The 20,780-nt window shown below is 46.6% G+C and overlaps 2 protein-coding genes across 6 annotated transcripts in view; one reads left to right on the top strand and one right to left on the bottom strand.

Moving 5' to 3' along the window:
- Nucleotides 1-282: 282 nt before the first annotated feature.
- On the bottom strand, nucleotides 283-8,882 carry LOC131734983 (uridine diphosphate glucose pyrophosphatase NUDT22-like). 2 transcript variants are annotated; one of them, XM_059021490.1, is made up of 8 exons: nucleotides 8,765-8,882; nucleotides 5,060-5,331; nucleotides 3,975-4,187; nucleotides 3,364-3,580; nucleotides 3,057-3,164; nucleotides 2,753-2,850; nucleotides 2,263-2,356; nucleotides 283-920 (listed from the first exon to the last, which is right to left on the bottom strand). In XM_059021490.1, the coding sequence occupies exons 2-8, from the start codon at nucleotides 5,143-5,145 to the stop codon at nucleotides 822-824; spliced, it is 915 nt and encodes a 304-aa protein (XP_058877473.1). In that variant the 5' UTR covers nucleotides 5,146-5,331; nucleotides 8,765-8,882; the 3' UTR covers nucleotides 283-821. The 2 variants fall into 2 exon arrangements, with proteins under 2 accessions (XP_058877473.1, XP_058877472.1); XM_059021489.1 differs by lacking the exon at nucleotides 8,765-8,882 and adding an exon at nucleotides 6,845-7,240.
- A 6,547-nt stretch (nucleotides 8,883-15,429) lies between these two features.
- Nucleotides 15,430-20,780, top strand: part of LOC117969906 (dnaJ homolog subfamily C member 4-like) — a 17,593-nt gene continuing 12,242 nt past the window's right edge. Inside the window, exons 1-3 of one of the 4 annotated variants that reach the window (XM_059021493.1) lie at nucleotides 15,430-15,921; nucleotides 16,627-16,765; nucleotides 18,748-18,838. In XM_059021493.1, coding sequence (XP_058877476.1) covers nucleotides 16,677-16,765; nucleotides 18,748-18,838 — 180 coding nt within the window. In that variant the 5' untranslated portion in view covers nucleotides 15,430-15,921; nucleotides 16,627-16,676. The remainder of the gene's footprint in view (nucleotides 15,922-16,626; nucleotides 16,766-18,747; nucleotides 18,839-20,780) is intronic. The other 3 variants (XM_059021492.1, XM_059021494.1, XM_059021491.1) reach the window with 3 other exon arrangements.

Here is a 20,780-nt window from a genome sequence, read left to right as displayed (position 1 = left end):
TTTAAACAGCGGCAGATTTCAAGTTAGTCGTAACATGTTCTAAGCAACTAGACCTCCAGCCTTACAAGTTAGAAACACACGCGTTGCTGTGCGTGGCTTGCTTATATTCTGACTAAATTATTATTATTATTATTATTATTATTATTATTATTATTATTATTATTATTATTATTCGTTTCCGGTGTGGATCGAACACGCTGTCACTCTCATCCTCCGCTCCCGGATTAAATTTCTTCCAAGTTTGAAAACACATCATAAATAAGGGCCGCTGTTACACACCCATGAGGAAACACGTTTATTTTCATCACAGTTCTGTACAAATTCCATTCAAAACAAAACAAAATATTCATACATTTAAACCGTTCATTAAAAAAAAAAAAAACATTTAAAAACACAATATTAATAAAGATACATTTTAATACATTTAGTAAGAATGAACAATTCAAATCACGAGGCGGGTCGGTCTCCTCTCGCATCGCGTCTATCATCCGCGCCAGAGATTTTCCTCCCATCCGCCTTCGCTTTAGTTTTTGCAGTAATTCTTTCCTGAATTTAAATATTGATCCGAATCAGGCCAGCCTGACCTGGAATGGGTACAGATTTAGACACATCGATGACCAATAAAAACGCTCCAAAATGCGCCGAATTCAGAAGTACTAATAAAAGAAACGTCATCGATTCGATTCTTTTTTTGTCGTTCGAATCTATGACGTATTTTTCGGAGTATTTCTGAGGTTCTGGAACAGTTTGATGCGTTTCGTTATTGCACGTTGAAATCCTCGACAGCCCCCCCTCCCCTAGCCCCCCCAGCTTCTCTCTCCTCAGACGGGCTGCACCAGACTGTAAAGCTTAACGGCTCCTTTGGCTGAAGGACACAACTCTGACCACAAGAGGGCGTTCTCCTCCAAGCGCAGAACATCCTGAAAACAAAACAAGAGGCGCAATTCAGCACGCTGTCTCTCTCTCACAGACACACACATTCAAGAGAGACAGACAGCGAGAGGGGATTAACACACCGTCTCACACACACATACAAGAGACAGACAGCGAGAGGGGATTAACACACTGTCTCACACACACATACAAGAGAGACAGACAGCGAGAGGGGATTAACACGCTGTCTCACACATACATACAAGAGACAGACAGCGAGATGGGATTAACACGCTGTCTCACACACAGACACACACTACACTAGACACAGCGCTATTGCCCTGCTAATCTGTCACTGTACAGCTAACTCGCTGTGATCCTAACCTGTTGCATCCTAGTTTATATTGGATTCTAGTAGTGTTATTATTATACAGAGCATCCTAGTTCATATTGGATTCTAGTAGTGTTATTATTATACATAGCATCCTAGTTCATATTGGATTCTAGTAGTGTTATTATTATACACAGCATCCTAGTTCATATTGTATTCTAGTAGTGTTATTATTATACAGAGCATCCTAGTTCATATTGGATTCTAGTAGTGTTATTATTATACACAGCATCCTAGTTCATATTGGATTCTAGTAGTGTTATTATTATACATAGCATCCTAGTTCATATTGGATTCTAGTAGTGTTATTATTATACACAGCATCCTAGTTCATATTGGATTCTAGTAGTGTTATTATTATACACAGCATCCTAGTTCATATTGTATTCTAGTAGTGTTATTATTATACAGAGCATCCTAGTTCATATTGGATTCTAGTAGTGTTATTATTATACACAGCATCCTAGTTCATATTGGATTCTAGTAGTGTTATTATTATACATAGCATCCTAGTTCATATTGTATTCTAGTAGTGTTATTATTATACAGAGCATCCTAGTTCATATTGTATTCTAGTAGTGTTATTATTATACACAGCATCCTAGTTCATATTGGATTCTAGTAGTGTTATTATTATACATAGCATCCTAGTTCATATTGGATTCTAGTAGTGTTATTATTATACACAGCATCCTAGTTCATATTGGATTCTAGTAGTGTTATTATTATACACAGCATCCTAGTTCATATTGGATTCTAGTAGTGTTATTATTATACATAGCATCCTAGTTCATATTGGATTCTAGTAGTGTTGTTATTTGCACTTGCTGTAAACTACACTGTGTTTAAATATGAAGCTTGCATTGTAACCCTCGCTGCCCTGTAATACCTGTGTGAGTCGCCTGGGATAAAGCAGGCGTCTGCCAAATAATACACAGACCCCCCCCCCCCCCCCCCCCCCCCGTCGCTGCGGAGATGGTACGCCCTGCTTCACTCGCCTCCCTCTTGATGAAGACGATGTTGGTAGATTCCTGGGCCTCCGGTCCCCCCTCCCAGTAAAAGTGCTTCACCTCCTCCGAAGTCAGGGAGCACCTGGCAGACGGGACGGAGAGACATGTCAGCATCCGAACTGGAGCAGAGCGACACCAACCCATCATTCGAACCGTCGGGACGCGGAGCCCTGCGCAGGAATCAGGGGAGGGGTCGCTGGTGTGGATCGGGGGGCTGATTCCCTGTTCAGAGTGAATTCAGAAACAGCTGCTTGGGTTCGTGGGGGTCGCTGTTCTCCGCAGAGTCTTTAAGAAAAGCAGCGATCGTCACAAACCCAAGCAGCTGTTTCTGAATTCACTCTGAACGGGGAGTCAGCCCCCCCCCCCCCCCTCGATCAACACCAGCGCCCCCCCTCGTCCTGGTTTCTGTGCCGAGCCCCGCCCCGACGCTCGGTTGGTGCTGTTCTGTTCGGAGGTCCAGATTGGTTCTGCTCGGTACCTGATGTAGAACTCGGCGCTGGCCCGTCCTGCACTTGTGTTATTGCGAGCGATTCCCAGCAGGATGGGCTTGTGCAGCGAATGGAGAGGCAGGTTCACCTGCAGAGAAAACAAACCAACTGAGAAACTGAGCAGAGCAGCGTTTGGGCTCCAGAGCCTTCAGCAGGGTTATTATGCTTGCTTTCTCTCTCTCCCTCCCTCCCTCTCTCTCTCACCTCATCTCTGATCTCTCTCTCTCTCTCTCTCTCTCTCTCTCTCACCTCATCTCTGATCTCTCTCTCTCCCTCCCTCCCTCTCTCTCTCACCTCGTCTCTGATCTCTGCCAGCACAGAGAAGAACAGCTCCTGCACCACCAGCTCCTCAGAGAGGTCCTTCAGCTGGATAGACTCCTCGGGGATGCCCACGGCAACTGCCTGATCAAAAAAAAAAAGTGCAGTTAGACTCTGTGCTTTACAATGCTTCCCTATGCTTTACCAGACCTCTCTGTGCTTTACAATGCTTCCCTATGCTTTACCAGACCTCTCTGTGCTTCACAATGCTTCCCTATGCTTCCCCCTCCTCTCTGTGCTTCCCCCACGCTATGCCAGGCCCCCTCTCAGTGTCGAAGCTCACCTTGGGTTCGGGGTGCCCTCCTGGGATGTCGATTTTGCCCGGCGCCTCCCCGACCCGCTCGCTTCTCTTCAGGAACACGAAGGAGTCGTCGGCCGTCAGCAGCATGGCTCCCACGCCCAGCGGCTCGGCCAGGTAAGCCTGCGAGTCCCCCAGCTCTCCCAGACCCCTCTGCTGCAGCACCGCAGCCCAGGGGGCCCAGTTCGTGCCCATGAAGTCCCTGTGTTATTACCAGCATTATTACTGTGTGATTTGCACTACATCTCAATTCTGCATTCTTCATTATTATTATTATTATTATTATTATTATTATTATTATTATTATTATTATTATTATTATTATTAATGAGTCATTTAGCAGAACCTTTTCTCCAAAGCGACTCGCAGAGACTAGAGGGGTGAACTCTGCTTCATCAACAACTGCTGCTGCTGCTGCTGCTGCAGAGTCACTTCCAATAGGAGCTCGTTTGTTTGACGTCTCATCCGAAGGACGGAGCACAAGGAGGTGAAGTGACTCGCTCAGGGTCACACACACACACACACACACACACACACAGAGTCAGTGGCTGCTGCAGAGTCGCTTCCTATAGGACCTCGTTTGTTTTGCGTCTCACCTGTAGCAGGTGAGGCCTAGCCGCAGCCTGAGCAGCACCCCTCTTTCCTGCCTCCCCTCCCCGCCCTCCTCCTCCCCGCTCTCCTCCCGCTCCAGGCTCGCCGAGTGGATGCGGAACTTCGACCCGTTGAAGAGCCAGGGGTTCTGCTGACAGCGCTGGCTCCAGGACTCCGCGATCCGGGCCTCGTACTGGGGCAGGGGGCGCCGGTTGTACCTGGGGGAGGGGAGAGGCAATCCAAATCGAATTGGAAGTTTCAAAAGCAAGTCGTACAAATAGATATATAAACTGACTGTGGATTAAAAAAAACAGACCTCTCTGTGCTTTACAATGCTTCCCTATGCTTTACCACACCTCTCTGTGCTTTACAATGCTTCCCTATGCTTTACCAGACCTCTCTGTGCTTTACAATGCTTCCCTATGCTTTACCAGACCTCTCTGTGCTTTACAATGCTTCCCTATGCTTTACCAGACCTCTCTGTGCTTTACAATGCTTCCCTATGCTTTACCAGACCTCTCTGTGCTTTACAATGCTTCCCTATGCTTTACCAGACCTCTGTGCTTTACAATGCTTCCCTATGCTTTACCAGACCTCTCTGTGCTTTACAATGCTTCCCTATGCTTTACCAGACCTCTCTGTGCTTTACAATGCTTCCCTATGCTTTACCAGACCTCTCTGTGCTTTACAATGCTTCCCTATGCTTTACCAGACCTCTCTGTGCTTTACAATGCTTCCCTATGCTTTACCAGACCTCTCTGTGCTTTACAATGCTTCCCTATGCTTTACCAGACCTCTCTGTGCTTTACAATGCTTCCCTATGCTTTACCAGACCTCTCTGTGCTTTACAATGCTTCCCTATGCTTTACCAGACCTCTCTGTGCTTTACAATGCTTCCCTATGCTTTACCACACCTCTCTGTGCTTTACAATGCTTCCCTATGCTTTACCAGACCTCTCTGTGCTTTACAATGCTTCCCTATCATTTTCTAAGGTTGATCCCCGTGGAGCGGTCAGTGCAGTGCTGGATTCAGAAGTCCTATAAAAGGCAGCTCCGTGACCCCCCCGCCTCCCCCCCCCCCCTTGCTGACCTGGGAGACAGCTCCACTCGAACCCGATCTTCACTCAGACCCCGGGAGGAAGGGCTCTGGAACATGATGGAGATGTCGGGATCCATCCTGCCAGTATCACGTTATCCTTGTATTCCCTCTCTCCCTCTCTCTCTCTCTCTCTCTCTCTCTCTCCCCCTCTCACTCTCTCTCTCTCTCTCTCCCCCTCTCTCTCCCTCTCTCTCTCTCTTTCTCTTTCTCTTTCTCTCTCTCTCTCTCTCTCTCTCTCTCTCTCAGTGATGTCTGCCTGGGCTCTGGAGAGGGAAGAAAAGAACAACAGAGTTAAGTAAACGATAATTTGAGCAGTGAAGCGATTGAGAGCTGGGGGTGGAACAGAAGCCACAAGACACCCCCCCCCCCCCGTCCCCCCCCCGGGCTAATGCCTTCATCAGTGTAATGAGGAATGCGCTCCGGCTGGTTAACCTCGCCTGGGCGCACCCCTTTATTGACGCTGGTGTGGCAGGTTTTTCCATTTCTTTCGTTTTTGTCCGGCCCCAGCAGTTATGAAAATTCTGATGATGATGATGAGGATGAAGATGATGATGATGGTGATGAGGATGATGATGAGGATGATGATTGAGTCAGGCTGACATGAAAAGGCTTCCTCGGAGACTGGATTTGATTGCTTTTTCTCTGTCTCAACACAGAGTCACAGGAGAAGGAGTCAAATTAAGAGTTTCATTGAATTTCTGGTAATTTGATTTGATTGGGATTGATTCCCCCCCCTCCTCTCACTCCCCCCCTCACTCCCCTCCTCTCACTCCCCACAAAGAGACCGAGTCAAGCAGACCAGCGTTTGGGCTCCAGCGCCTTCATCAGTGTGATTATTGAAACTAGAAGAGACCGAGTCAAGCAGACCAGCGTTTGGGCTCCAGTGCCTTCATCAGTGTGATTATTGAAACTAGAAGAGACAGAGTCAAGCAGACCAGCGTTTGGGCTCCAGTGCCTTCATCAGTGTGATTATTGAAACTAGAAGAGACCGAGTCAAGCAGACCAGCGTTTGGGCTCCAGTGCCTTCATCAGTGTGATTATTGAAACTAGAAGAGACCGAGTCAAGCAGACCAGCGTTTGGGCTCCAGCGCCTTCATCAGTGTGATTATTGAAACTAGAAGAGACCGAGTCAAGCAGACCAGCGTTTGGGCTCCAGTGCCTTCATCAGTGTGATTATTGAAACTAGAAGAGACCGAGTCAAGCAGACCAGCGTTTGGGCTCCAGTGCCTTCATCAGTGTGATTATTGAAACTAGAAGAGACCGAGTCAAGCAGACCAGCGTTTGGGCTCCAGTGCCTTCATCAGTGTGATTATTGAAACTAGAAGAGACCGAGTCAAGCAGACCAGCGTTTGGGCTCCAGCGCCTTCATCAGTGTGATTATTGAAACTAGAAGAGACCGAGTCAAGCAGACCAGCGTTTGGGCTCCAGTGCCTTCATCAGTGTTATTATTGAAACTAGAAGAGACCGAGTCAAGCAGACCAGCGTTTGGGCTCCAGTGCCTTCATCAGTGTGATTATTGAAACTAGAAGAGACCGAGTCAAGCAGACCAGCGTTTGGGCTCCAGTGCCTTCATCAGTGTTATTATTGAAACTAGAAGAGACCGAGTCAAGCAGCCCATCATTTCGACTCCTAATTGTATTCTTGAAGCGCAATGCAAACAATACAGACCTCTATTTACTACACTATATAATCACAGTTTCCCTGATAAAACGATCAAACGTTTCCCTGCAACACAAGCACACGCACGAGCAGAATAAAACACAAGTGACGTCTTACCTGCAGTTTGCCGCGGTATCACAGCAGTGTGGTGCGTGTGTGTCCAGCGACTGCGCGTCTCTGAGTTTCTGTGCAACAAATCCGTAACACTGCGAAGGTATCATCAGGTCTTAGTTTTTATTTACAGGCGTGTTCTATCAACGCAGCAAGCACACCTAGAAACTGGTCCGGTGCTGCGGGCTGCAGCCGCACCGGATCGACACGCCCGCAGACTCACACATAGCTTAGCAGTACGCATTCCGGAGGCGCTGCAGGGCTTGAGGCGGGGGTAATGTGTGGTATTTGAAACGCGACTGCCTGCCTGTCCTGTCGAACCGGATTAAAACACCACAGGGCTATTTTTGGGGACATATTTTAAGGTTGAATGCGAGATCTGGGTGGGACGATTTTATATAATCAATCAATCTTTATTTTACAGGGGCTCGCCGTCACAAACCGCTTCACAAGATAGTGAGGAGCAAAGCATGACCCGTTAAATACAGTCAAATACAGGCCATGGTATATTAAATTGAATTTTTGTTGAATTTAAATCAAGGGAAGTCATGTTAAAACTCTACAATGCATTAGTAAGACCTCACCTAGAATATTGTGTTCAGTTCTGGTCACCTCGTTACAAAAAGGATATTGCTGCTCTAGAAAGAGTGCAAAGAAGAGCAACCAGAATTATCCCGGGTTTAAAAGGCATGTCGTATGCAGACAGGCTCAAAGAATTGAATCTATTCAGTCTTGAACAAAGAAGACTACGCGGTGATCTGATTCAAGCATTCAAAATCCTAAAAGGTATGGACAACCCAGGGGACCTGAAAAAAGAAACAAGGACCAGGGGGTCACAAATGGAGATAAAGGGGCATTCAGAACAGAAAATAGGAGGTGCTTTTTTACAGAGAGAATCGTGAGGGTCTGGAACCAACTCCCCAGTAATGTTGTTGAAGCTGACACCCTGGGATCCTTCAAGAAGCTGCTTGATGAGATTCTGGGATCAATAAGCTACTAACAACCAAACGAGCAAGATGGGCTGAATGGAGCCTCCTCTCGTTTGGAAACTTTCTTATGTTCTTAAATGCAAACAGTAAAAAACAATGCAAATACATTAAATACAGGCTAGGATGTGAATTGTGGATGCGTGCGTCACACAGAATCACACGAACACGATGACGTGAAACCCTGAAATAGCAATGTAGACAACAGATATAGAATAAAGAGCATTGAAAGCGAGAGAGAAGAAGGCGTGGGCGCATTTCTCAACACGATTCGAGGCTGTAAAATGACTCAGGGGCGATTCTCAAATTGCCCCAAAGGCGCTCGCTGTGTATCTACAAGGAATTTGAATTGTTACCAAAACACAGAAAAAAACACAGTCAGAGCCGAGCTGCAGACTTTGGTAGCGCGTCGATACGTGGGGTTGACGCACACAAACACACACACGTGGCACGTACACGGACACGCACACAGTATCTGCACCGTGACCGGAACACGTGACGCATGTTAGGGTGCAGATTGCACGCCTTTGTTTAATTGCTTAACCCTGTCCTGCAGGGAAACCTCATATGGGGACAGATTATTAAAAATTACTTTATTTTTTATACCATTTATAGATTTATACCAATGGAATTATTTTTTTTAATTTAAATGACAAATGTCTTTGCCCAAAACGACCCTCCCCCAAGTTTCAATATTTCATCCACGAAAGGATTAAAACACGAGCAGGTATCGATAATAGAATCGTTTATATTTTTTAAACGTCATTGTATTGAATATACTGTGCGTCGTGTTTATATAAGAAATAAATTATATATATATACACACACACACACGATAACGGTGCGTACTTCACCGCCCTGTACTACGTATTAATTGACTCTAACAATACTGGTTATAGAATCGTTTATGTAATAAAGTAATTAGATTTGTGGTTCCTACCTTCATTTCCTAGATTTGTTTGGCTTTTTGTATACCCGGAAGCAAGGAGATTCCTCGTTTGTTTATTGTGTGCAAGTGGAACGTATCTCCCGCCGGAGAGGACCCTTTAGACTGTGACACCGCCGGAGAGGACCCTTTAGACTGTGACACCGCCGGAGAGGACCCTTTAGACTGTGACACCGCCGGAGAGGACCCTTTAGACTGTGACACCGCCGGAGAGGACCCTTTAGACTGTGACACCGCCGGAGAGGACCCTTTAGACTGTGACACCGCCGGAGAGGACCCTTTAGACTGTGACACCGCCGGAGAGGACCCTTTAGACTGTGACACCGCCGGAGAGGACCCTTTAGACTGTGACACCGCCGGCTGCCTTGCGGGCAAAGTTTCCGCGGACACTTCCGCTGTCGTGTGCCTTTGATGTTTGGAAGAAAAACAAAATCTTACACTTTTTATCAACGCAAAAATACAATACATTGAAGTGAATAAGAGCCTCCCTTTATCTCTCTCTCTGTCTGCTCCACCAGCACGGAGCAGAGGGAGGCTGTTCAGAGAGTGGAAGAGCCTCCCTTTATCTCTCTCTCTGTCTGCTCCGCCAGCACGGAGCAGAGGGAGGCTGTTCAGAGAGTGGAAGAGCCTCCCTTTATCTCTCTCTCTGTCTGCTCCGCCAGCACGGAGCAGAGGGAGGCTGTTCAGAGAGTGGAAGAGCCTCCCTTTATCTCTCTCTCTGTCTGCTCCACCAGCACGGAGCAGAGGGAGGCTGTTCAGAGAGTGGAAGAGCCTCCCTTTATCTCTCTCTGTCTGCTCCGCCAGCACGGAGCAGAGGGAGGCTGTTCAGAGAGTGGAAGAGCCTCCCTTTATCTCTCTCTCTGTCTGCTCCGCCAGCACGGAGCAGAGGGAGGCTGTTCAGAGAGTGGAAGAGCCTCCCTTTATCATTCTCTCTGTCTGCTCCACCAGCACGGAGCAGAGGGAGGCTGTTCAGAGAGTGGAAGAGCCTCCCTTTATCTCTCTCTCTGTCTGCTCCACCAGCACGGAGCAGAGGGAGGCTGTTCAGAGAGTGGAAGAGCCTCCCTTTATCTCTCTCTCTGTCTGCTCCACCAGCACGGAGCAGAGGGAGGCTGTTCAGAGAGTGGAAGAGCCTCCCTTTATCTCTCTCTCTGTCTGCTCCACCAGCACGGAGCAGAGGGAGGCTGTTCAGAGAGTGGAAGAGCCTCCCTTTATCTCTCTCTCTGTCTGCTCCACCAGCACGGAGCAGAGGGAGGCTGTTCAGAGAGTGGAAGAGCCTCCCTTTATCATTCTCTCTGTCTGCTCCACCAGCACGGAGCAGAGGGAGGCTGTTCAGAGAGTGGAAGAGCCTCCCTTTATCTCTCTCTCTGTCTGCTCCACCAGCACGGAGCAGAGGGAGGCTGTTCAGAGAGTGGAAGAGCCTCCCTTTCTCTTTCTCTCTCTCTGTCTGCTCCACCAGCACGGAGCAGAGGGAGGCTGTTCAGAGAGTGGAAGAGCCTCCCTTTATCATTCTCTCTGTCTGCTCCACCAGCACGGAGCAGAGGGAGGCTGTTCAGAGAGTGGAAGAGCCTCCCTTTATCTCTCTCTCTGTCTGCTCCACCAGCACGGAGCAGAGGGAGGCTGTTCAGAGAGTGGAAGAGCCTCCCTTTATCTCTCTCTCTGTCTGCTCCACCAGCACGGAGCAGAGGGAGGCTGTTCAGAGAGTGGAAGAGCCTCCCTTTATCTCTCTCTCTGTCTGCTCCACCAGCACGGAGCAGAGGGAGGCTGTTCAGAGAGTGGAAGAGCCTCCCTTTATCTCTCTCTCTGTCTGCTCCGCCAGCACGGAGCAGAGGGAGGCTGTTCAGAGAGTGGAAGAGCCTCCCTTTATCATTCTCTCTGTCTGCTCCACCAGCACGGAGCAGAGGGAGGCTGTTCAGAGAGTGGAAGAGCCTCCCTTTATCTCTCTCTCTGTCTGCTCCGCCAGCACGGAGCAGAGGGAGGCTGTTCAGAGAGTGGAAGAGCCTCCCTTTATCATTCTCTCTGTCTGCTCCACCAGCACGGAGCAGAGGGAGGCTGTTCAGAGAGTGGAAGAGCCTCCCTTTCTCTTTCTCTCTGTCTGCTCCACCAGCACGGAGCAGAGGGAGGCTGTTCAGAGAGTGGAAGAGCCTCCCTTTATCATTCTCTCTGTCTGCTCCACCAGCACGGAGCAGAGGGAGGCTGTTCAGAGAGTGGAAGAGCCTCCCTTTCTCTTTCTCTCTGTCTGCTCCACCAGCACGGAGCAGAGGGAGGCTGTTCAGAGAGTGGAAGAGCCTCCCTTTCTCTTTCTCTCTCTCTCTCTGTCTGCTCCACCAGCACGGAGCAGAGGGAGGCTGTTCAGAGAGTGGAAGAGCCTCCCTTTCTCTTGCTCTCTCTCTCTGTCTGCTCCAGTATATATGAGTGTGGCTCTTTTTGGCAACACTTTTCAGATATGTATTTATTTATTTTTTTTCACAGAAAGCAGGTATCACAGCAGAAGCCACAGACGAGGTCTTTGTTCAGAATTAACCCTTGTCATGCATTTTAAACAAAGGCTTCCTTGAAGACCCCACAGCCCCCCCACCCCCCCAAAAAAACTAATTTCTACGCAAGCCAGTTAGGGCTCCAGCGTTGCCACGGTGACAGGCTCACCTCTCCTAACCTCGGATGATGTCACATCCAGGGGAACAACAGAGAGTTGTGAGTGGCAGGCTGACAGGGGGCTTTCTAGCGGTTTTGTGACCCCCCCCCCCCCCCCCTCTCTGTATAGTGGCCCCTAACGCTCGCTCTTTAGGGGCTAGTGAAAGCTCTCTTTGTGGGGGGGTGGGGGGGTCCCTCCAGGGTTTTGTGTGAACGGCCAGCGCAAAGCCAACTTTCCTGACAAAGATAAATTAGGGGGGGGGTTGGGGGGGGGCAGTTCAGTTTCCATGCCTCAAGCCTGCCCTGGATTGGGGGGGTGGGGAGCACTCTTTCTCATAGAGGAGGAGAAGGGGGTCTGGTAAAGTTTGTTCAAAAAACAAACCAGGGTAAACTAACCCTTCTGAAAGTTCCACGTGGTAGAAAGCACAGCAAAGTGTAACACAGCAGAGCAAAGTACAGAGAGGTGCGCTCAAATACATCGTGTGACCACGGGGGGCTACAAAAATATTATTATTATTATTATTATTATTTGTTTATTTAGCAGACGCCTTTATCCAAGGCGACTTACAGAGACTAGGGTGTGTGAACTATGCATCAGCTGCAGAGTCACTTACAACTACGTCTCACCCGAAAGACGGAGCACAAGGAGGTGAAGTGACTTGTTCAGGGTCACACAGTGAGTCAGTGGCTGAGGTGGGATTTGAACCGGGGACCTCCTGGTTACAAGCCCTTTTCTTTAACCACTGGACCACACAGCCTCCTCTGTGTTACATTGATTGGTATAGAGTCCAGTCTCACTGTCTGTATTGATTTGTATAGAGTCCAGTCTCACTGTCTGTATTGATTTGTATAGAGTCCAGTCTCACTGTCTGTATAGAGTCCAGCCTCACTGTCTGTATTGATTTGTATAGAGTCCAGTCTCACTGTCTGTATTGATTTGTATAGAGTCCAGTCTCACTGTCTGTATAGAGTCCAGTCTCACTGTCTGTATTGATTTGTATAGAGTCCAGTCTCACTGTCTGTATAGAGTCCAGTCTCACTGTCTGTATTGATTTGTATAGAGTCCAGTCTCACTGTCTGTATTGATTTGTATAGAGTCCAGTCTCACTGTCTGTAGAGAGTCCAGTCTCACTGTCTGTATAGAGTCCAGTCTCACTGTCTGTATTGATTTGTATAGAGTCCAGTCTCACTGTCTGTATTGATTTGAATTGAGTCCAGTCTCACTGTCTGTATAGAGTCCAGTCTCACTGTCTGTATTGATTTGTATAGAGTCCAGTCTCACTGTCTGTATTGATTTGTATAGAGTCCAGTCTCACTGTCTGTATTGATTTGTATAGAGTCCAGTCTCACTGTCTGTATAGAGTCCAGTCTCACTGTCTGTATTGATTTGTATAGAGTCCAGTCTCACTGTCTGTATTGATTTGTATAGAGTCCAGTCTCACTGTCTGTATTGATTTGTATAGAGTCCAGTCTCACTGTCTGTATTGATTTGTATAGAGTCCAGTCTCACTGTCTGTATTGATTTGTATAGAGTCCAGTCTCACTGTCTGTATTGATTTGTATAGAGTCCAGTCTCACTGTCTGTATTGATTTGTATAGAGTCCAGTCTCACTGTCTGTATAGAGTCCAGTCTCACTGTCTGTATTGATTTGTATAGAGTCCAGTCTCACTGTCTGTATTGATTTGTATAGAGTCCAGTCTCACTGTCTGTATTGATTTGTATAGAGTCCAGTCTCACTGTCTGTATAGAGTCCAGCCTCACTGTCTGTATTGATTTGTATAGAGTCCAGTCTCACTGTCTGTATTGATTTGTATAGAGTCCAGTCTCACTGTCTGTATAGAGTCCAGTCTCACTGTCTGTATTGATTTGTATAGAGTCCAGTCTCACTGTCTGTATTGATTTGTATAGAGTCCAGTCTCACTGTCTGTATAGAGTCCAGTCTCACTGTCTGTATTGATTTGTATAGAGTCCAGTCTCACTGTCTGTATTGATTTGTATAGAGTCCAGTCTCACTGTCTGTATTGATTTGTATAGAGTCCAGTCTCACTGTCTGTATTGATTTGTATAGAGTCCAGCCTCACTGTCTGTATTGATTTGTATAGAGTCCAGTCTCACTGTCTGTATTGATTTGTATAGAGTCCAGTCTCACTGTCTGTATTGATTTGTATAGAGTCCAGTCTCACTGTCTGTATTGATTTGTATAGAGTCCAGTCTCACTGTCTGTATTGATTTGTATAGAGTCCAGTCTCACTGTCTGTATAGAGTCCAGTCTCACTGTCTGTATTGATTTGTATAGAGTCCAGTCTCACTGTCTGTATTGATTTGTATAGAGTCCAGTCTCACTGTCTGTATTGATTTGTATAGAGTCCAGTCTCACTGTCTGTATTGATTTGTATAGAGTCCAGCCTCACTGTCTGTATTGATTTGTATAGAGTCCAGCCTCACTGTCTGTATTGATTTGTATAGAGTCCAGTCTCACTGTCTGTATAGAGTCCAGTCTCACTGTCTGTATTGATTTGTATAGAGTCCAGTCTCACTGTCTGTATTGATTTGTATAGAGTCCAGTCTCACTGTCTGTATTGATTTGTATAGAGTCCAGTCTCACTGTCTGTATTGATTTGTATAGAGTCCAGCCTCACTGTCTGTATTGATTTGTATAGAGTCCAGCCTCACTGTCTGTATTGATTTGTATAGAGTCCAGTCTCACTGTCTGTATTGATTTGTATAGAGTCCAGTCTCACTGTCTGTATAGAGTCCAGTCTCACTGTCTGTATTGATTTGTATAGAGTCCAGTCTCACTGTCTGTATTGATTTGTATAGAGTCCAGCCTCACTGTCTGTATAGAGTCCAGTCTCACTGTCTGTATTGATTTGTATAGAGTCCAGCCTCACTGTCTGTATTGATTTGTATAGAGTCCAGTCTCACTGTCTGTATTGATTTGTATAGAGTCCAGTCTCACTGTCTGTATAGAGTCCAGTCTCACTGTCTGTATTGATTTGTATAGAGTCCAGTCTCACTGTCTGTATTGATTTGTATAGAGTCCAGCCTCACTGTCTGTATTGATTTGTATTGAGTCCAGTCTCACTGTCTGTATTGATTTGTATAGAGTCCAGTCTCACTGTCTGTATAGAGTCCAGTCTCACTGTCTGTATTGATTTGTATAGAGTCCAGTCTCACTGTCTGTATTGATTTGTATAGAGTCCAGCCTCACTGTCTGTATTGATTTGTATTGAGTCCAGTCTCACTGTCTGTATTGATTTGTATAGAGTCCAGTCTCACTGTCTGTATAGAGTCCAGTCTCACTGTCTGTATTGATTTGTATAGAGTCCAGTCTCACTGTCTGTATTGATTTGTATAGAGTCCAGTCTCACTGTCTGTATTGATTTGTATAGAGTCCAGTCTCACTGTCTGTATTGATTTGTATAGAGTCCAGCCTCACTGTCTGTATTGATTTGTATAGAGTCCAGTCTCACTGTCTGTATTGATTTGTATAGAGTCCAGTCTCACTGTCTGTATTGATTTGTATAGAGTCCAGTCTCACTGTCTGTATTGATTTGTATAGAGTCCAGTCTCACTGTCTGTATTGATTTGTATAGAGTCCAGTCTCACTGTCTGTATAGAGTCCAGTCTCACTGTCTGTATTGATTTGTATAGAGTCCAGTCTCACTGTCTGTATTGATTTGTATAGAGTCCAGTCTCACTGTCTGTATTGATTTGTATAGAGTCCAGTCTCACTGTCTGTATTGATTTGTATAGAGTCCAGCCTCACTGTCTGTATTGATTTGTATAGAGTCCAGCCTCACTGTCTGTATTGATTTGTATAGAGTCCAGTCTCACTGTCTGTATAGAGTCCAGTCTCACTGTCTGTATTGATTTGTATAGAGTCCAGTCTCACTGTCTGTATTGATTTGTATAGAGTCCAGTCTCACTGTCTGTATTGATTTGTATAGAGTCCAGTCTCACTGTCTGTATTGATTTGTATAGAGTCCAGCCTCACTGTCTGTATTGATTTGTATAGAGTCCAGCCTCACTGTCTGTATTGATTTGTATAGAGTCCAGTCTCACTGTCTGTATTGATTTGTATAGAGTCCAGTCTCACTGTCTGTATAGAGTCCAGTCTCACTGTCTGTATTGATTTGTATAGAGTCCAGTCTCACTGTCTGTATTGATTTGTATAGAGTCCAGTCTCACTGTCTGTATTGATTTGTATAGAGTCCAGTCTCACTGTCTGTATAGAGTCCAGCCTCACTGTCTGTATTGATTTGTATAGAGTCCAGTCTCACTGTCTGTATTGATTTGTATAGAGTCGAGATCCTACGGAAATATGACGACCCTGTGGGGGTAAACAAAGCCTAATTAGACGAGTCAGCATCGAGGCAGCTCGGCTTTTTTCATCCGTGAGGTCGAGAAGTTTTTTGTCGGCGAAATAGAAACACGACAGCGCCGTACGTTGCCGTGGCTGTGTTTGCAAGTTACCAAACTGTACGTCCGAGTTTAAAAAAACAAAACAAAACAACGAGTGAGTACACATTTTATCTGTAAATAAACGCGTACTATGTATTGACCAGTAATGTATATAAAAACATACTGCTGTTTTAAGCTACAAACTGAGTTTATTTGTGTCTCCATTATATAATGAGCGATATATATATATATATATTTTTGTTAGCTTTATAAGGTGACACGGGCCTTTTTTTTTTAGAAGCCGGGCGCTTTCCTGTGTACCGGTCCCGAGCCGGTTGCAGTTTTAGCGGGCGCTGTATATGTAGGGAACCGGGTAAAAGGTGGACACTTTTAAATAACAGCGTCGAAACCTGGAGCGTTTTGAAATGTGAAATACGTCGGTGTTTACTTTTGAAATTTTACTACAGCGTTGCCCCCCTTATTGTAATGAATGACATTTGCGTAACTTGGGTTCAAAGCGGCTGTTTTTTTGTTTTTTTTGACAAAAAGCGAGCACCGTCCCCTTTAAAAAAAAAAAAAAATCTGCCGACATAAAATGAACCTGCTTTGAGAAACGCGTTTGTTTTTTAATCGTCCAGCTGGCAAATTTTATTCAATTCACGCCATATCGCAAAAGATAAAAACGCGTTTTACAAAACTTGTAGATGTGCCTTGTTGTGCACACGTAATGTGTATTTAGTTAAGGTTACGTCATTGCACGCCGCGGTGTTACTGGACAGGTGGAGGTGTGGGGTTGATGGGTCAGCGTGTGTCTCTGCAGGACCTGTCCCAGGTGAGACGGGGGTCTCTCTCTCTCTCTCTGGAGCTGTGATGCAGCTGCAAGCAGCCGGGATCCTGCTGTGTAAGAAATGCATCCGAGCAGCCAGGAGGGGAATCAGTGTGAGCACAGCGTGGAGCAGGTAACACACACACACACACACACACTGACACACACACACACTGACACACTGAGACACACACACTGAGACACACACTGACACACACACACACTGACACACTGAGACACACACACTGACACACACACACACTGACACACTGAGACACACACACTGACACACACACACACTGACACACACACACTGACACACACACACTGAGACACACACACTGAGACACACACACACTGACACACACACACACACTGACACACACTGAGACACACACACACACACACACACACTGACACACACACACACACACACACTGACACACACACTGACACACACACACACTGACACACACACACACACACTGACACACACACACACTGACACACACACACTGACACACACACTCACTGACGCACACACACACACACACACACACTGACACACACACACACTGAGACACACACACTGACACACACACACTGACACACACACACACACACTGACACACACACACTGAGACACACACACACACTGACGCACTGACACACAGACACACTGAGACACTGACACACACACACTGAGACACACACACACACACACACACACTCACTGACACACACACACACTGACACACACACACTGACACACACACTCACTGACGCACTGACACACACACACACTGACACACACACACACTGAGACACACACACTGAGACACACACACACTGACGCACTGACGCACTGACACACAGACACACTGACACACACACTCACTGACACACACACACTGAGACACACACACACTGAGACACACACACACTGACACACACACACTGACACACACACTCACTGACGCACTGACACACACACACACTGACACACACACACACTGACACACACACACACTGAGACACACACACTGAGACACACACACTCACTGACACACACACACACACACACACTGAGACACACACTGACACTGACACACAGACACTGACAAACAGACACACTGACACACACACACACTGAGACACACACACACTGAGACACACACACAGAGACACACACACACTGAGACACACACACTGACACACACACACACTGAGACACACAGACACACACACACTGAGACATACACACTGAGACACACACACTCACTGACACACACACACACACACACTGAGACATACACACTGAGACACACTCACTGACACACACACACACACACACTGAGACATACACACTGAGACACACACACTCACTGACACACACACACACACACACTGAGACATACACACTGAGACACACACACTCACTGACACACACACACACACACACTGAGACATACACACTGAGACACACACACTCACTGACACACACACACACACACACTGAGACACACACTGACACTGACACACACTCACTGACGCACAGACACTGACACACAGACACAGGGCAGTGGTGTGGAGTAGTGGTTAGGGCTCTGGACTCTTGACCGGAGGGTCGTGGGTTCAATCCCAGGTGGGGGACACTGCTGCTGTACCCTTGAGCAAGGTACTTTACCTAGATTGCTCCAGTAAAAACCCAACTGTATAAATGGGGAATTGTATGTGAAAATAATGTGATATCTTGTAACAATTGTAAGTCGCCCTGGATGAGGGCGTCTGCTAAGAAATAAATAATAATAATAATAATAATAATAATAATAATAATAATAATAATAATAATAATAATAATAATAATAATAATATTAATAATAATAATAATAATAATAATAATGTTATTTAAGATCTGTTGTCTCTGAAATCTGCACATTCCAAATAGAAGCACAAAGTCCATGCAGTAAATAAATCGTGTTTTTCTCTGTTTGTTTTTTAAATCTCTTTAAATGTAACCTATTATTCTGTACATGGTTGATTTTTTAGTTTCTATTCTGTACATGTTTGATTTTGTAGTTTCTATTCTGTACATGTTTGATTTTTTTTACTTAGGTCCAGTGAAAATTATTACGATGTCCTTGGAGTGAAACAGGAGGCTTCCCTGGATGAGATCAAACAAGCTTTCTTCAAGCGATCAAGGAAGGTACAGCCCAGCCCAGTGACACACCAGTACAGCCCAGTGACACACCAGCACAGCCCAGTGACACACCAGTACAGCCCAGTGACACACCAGCACAGCCCAGTGACACACCAGTACAGCCCAGTGACACACCAGCACAGCCCAGTGACACACCAGCACAGCCCAGTGACACACCAGCACAGCCCAGTGACACACCAGTACAGCCCAGTGACACACCAGCACAGCCCAGTGACACACCAGTACAGCCCAGTGACACACCAGCACAGCCCAGTGACACACCAGTACAGCCCAGTGACACACCAGCACAGCCCAGTGACACACCAGCACAGCCCAGTGACACACCAGCACAGCCCAGTGACACACCAGTACAGCCCAGTGACACACCAGCACAGCCCAGTGACACACCAGTACAGCCCAGTGACACACCAGCACAGCCCAGTGACACACCAGTACAGCCCAGTGACACACCAGCACAGCCCAGTGACACACCAGCACAGCCCAGTGACACGCCAGCACAGCCCAGTGACACACCAGCACAGCCCAGTGACACACCAGCCCAGCCCAGTGACACACCAGCACAGCCCAGTGACACACCAGTACAGCCAAGTCACTTACCAGTACACATACTGCCTTTACTACACTTTGAGAAGGGGCTGGATCTCTCTCCTCTCTGTGCTTTACTACACTTTGAGAAGGGGCTGGATCTCTCTCCTCTCTGTGCTTTACTACACTTTGAGAAGGGGCTGGATCTCTCTCCTCTCTGTGCTTTACTACACTTTGAGAAGGGGCTGGATCTCTCTCCTCTCTGTGTTTTACTACACTTTGAGAAGGGGCTGGATCTCTCTCCTCTCTGTGCTTTACTACACTTTGAGAAGGGGCTGGATCTCTCTCCTCTCTGTGCTTCACTACACTTTGAGAAGGGGCTGGATCTCTCTCTCCTCTCTGTGCTTCACTACACTTTGAGAAGGGGCTGGATCTCTCTCTCCTCTCTGTGTTTTACTACACTTTGAGAAGGGTCTGGATCTCTCTCCTCTCTGTGCTTTACTACACTTTGAGAAGGGGCTGGATCTCTCTCCTCTCTGTGCTTCACTACACTTTGAGAAGGGGCTGGATCTCTCTCTCCTCTCTGTGCTTTACTACACTTTGAGAAGGGGCTGGATCTCTCTCCTCTCTGTGCTTTACTACACTTTGAGAAGGGGCTGGATCTCTCTCCTCTCTGTGCTTTACTACACTTTGAGAAGGGGCTGGATCTCTCTCCTCTCTGTGCTTTACTACACTTTGAGAAGGGGCTGGATCTCTCTCCTCTCTGTGCTTTACTACACTTTGAGAAGGGGCTGGTTCAGTCTCTCTCTCTCTCTCTCTCTCTCTCTCTCTCTCTCTCTCTCTCTTTCTTGGCTAGAATGCACTGTGACGTGAATCAAATAAAAGTGGATGAAAGCGCCAGACCAGTCTTGGCACGCCGTAAACAAGCCCTGTGTTTCTGTCCTTGGCAGCGTCTATAAAATAAAACAAACAGTGTGAAACCATTTCCACTCTGATGAGGGCATTGGAACTTATTACAGCTTCACCTCAATAATAACACTGATGAAGGCACTGGAGCCCAAACGCTGGTCTGCTTGACTCGGTCTCTTCTAGTTTCAATAATAACACTGATGAAGGCACTGGAGCCCAAACGCTGGTCTGCTTGACTCTGTCTCTTCTAGTTTCAATAATCACACTGATGAAGGCACTGGAGCCCAAACGCTGGTCTGCTTGACTCGGTCTCTTCTAGTTTCAATAATCACACTGATGAAGACACTGGAGCCCAAACGCTGGTCTGCTTGACTCGGTCTCTTGAGTTTTAGATTTTAATCAAGGTATTCTCATGCAATGCACCTCCTAGCTTTTACCTGTAGGGGGAGCTGAAGTGTAGGAATTTAACACTATATTTGTATCTTTTGTTGCT

The sequence above is a fragment of the Acipenser ruthenus genome, unplaced genomic scaffold, assembly GCF_902713425.1.
Source record: "Acipenser ruthenus unplaced genomic scaffold, fAciRut3.2 maternal haplotype, whole genome shotgun sequence".
NCBI classification, from domain to species: Eukaryota; Metazoa; Chordata; class Actinopteri; order Acipenseriformes; family Acipenseridae; genus Acipenser; species Acipenser ruthenus.
The sequence above is the reverse complement of the archived record's forward strand: the minus strand, read 5'-3'. Positions and strand labels throughout refer to the sequence as shown.

Excerpts from the sequence above, each read along its gene's own strand:
- LOC131734983 (XM_059021490.1), bottom strand. The coding sequence starts at position 5,145 with ATGGATCCCGACATCTCCATCATGTTCCAGAGCCCTTCCTCCCGGGGT. Across the intron at positions 3,581-3,974 it reads CTAGGCCTCACCTGCTACAG|GGACTTCATGGGCACGAACT; the intron begins GTGAGACGCAAA and ends GTAATAACACAG. Across the intron at positions 3,165-3,363 it reads GAGGGCACCCCGAACCCAAG|GCAGTTGCCGTGGGCATCCC; the intron begins GTGAGCTTCGAC and ends TTTTTTGATCAG.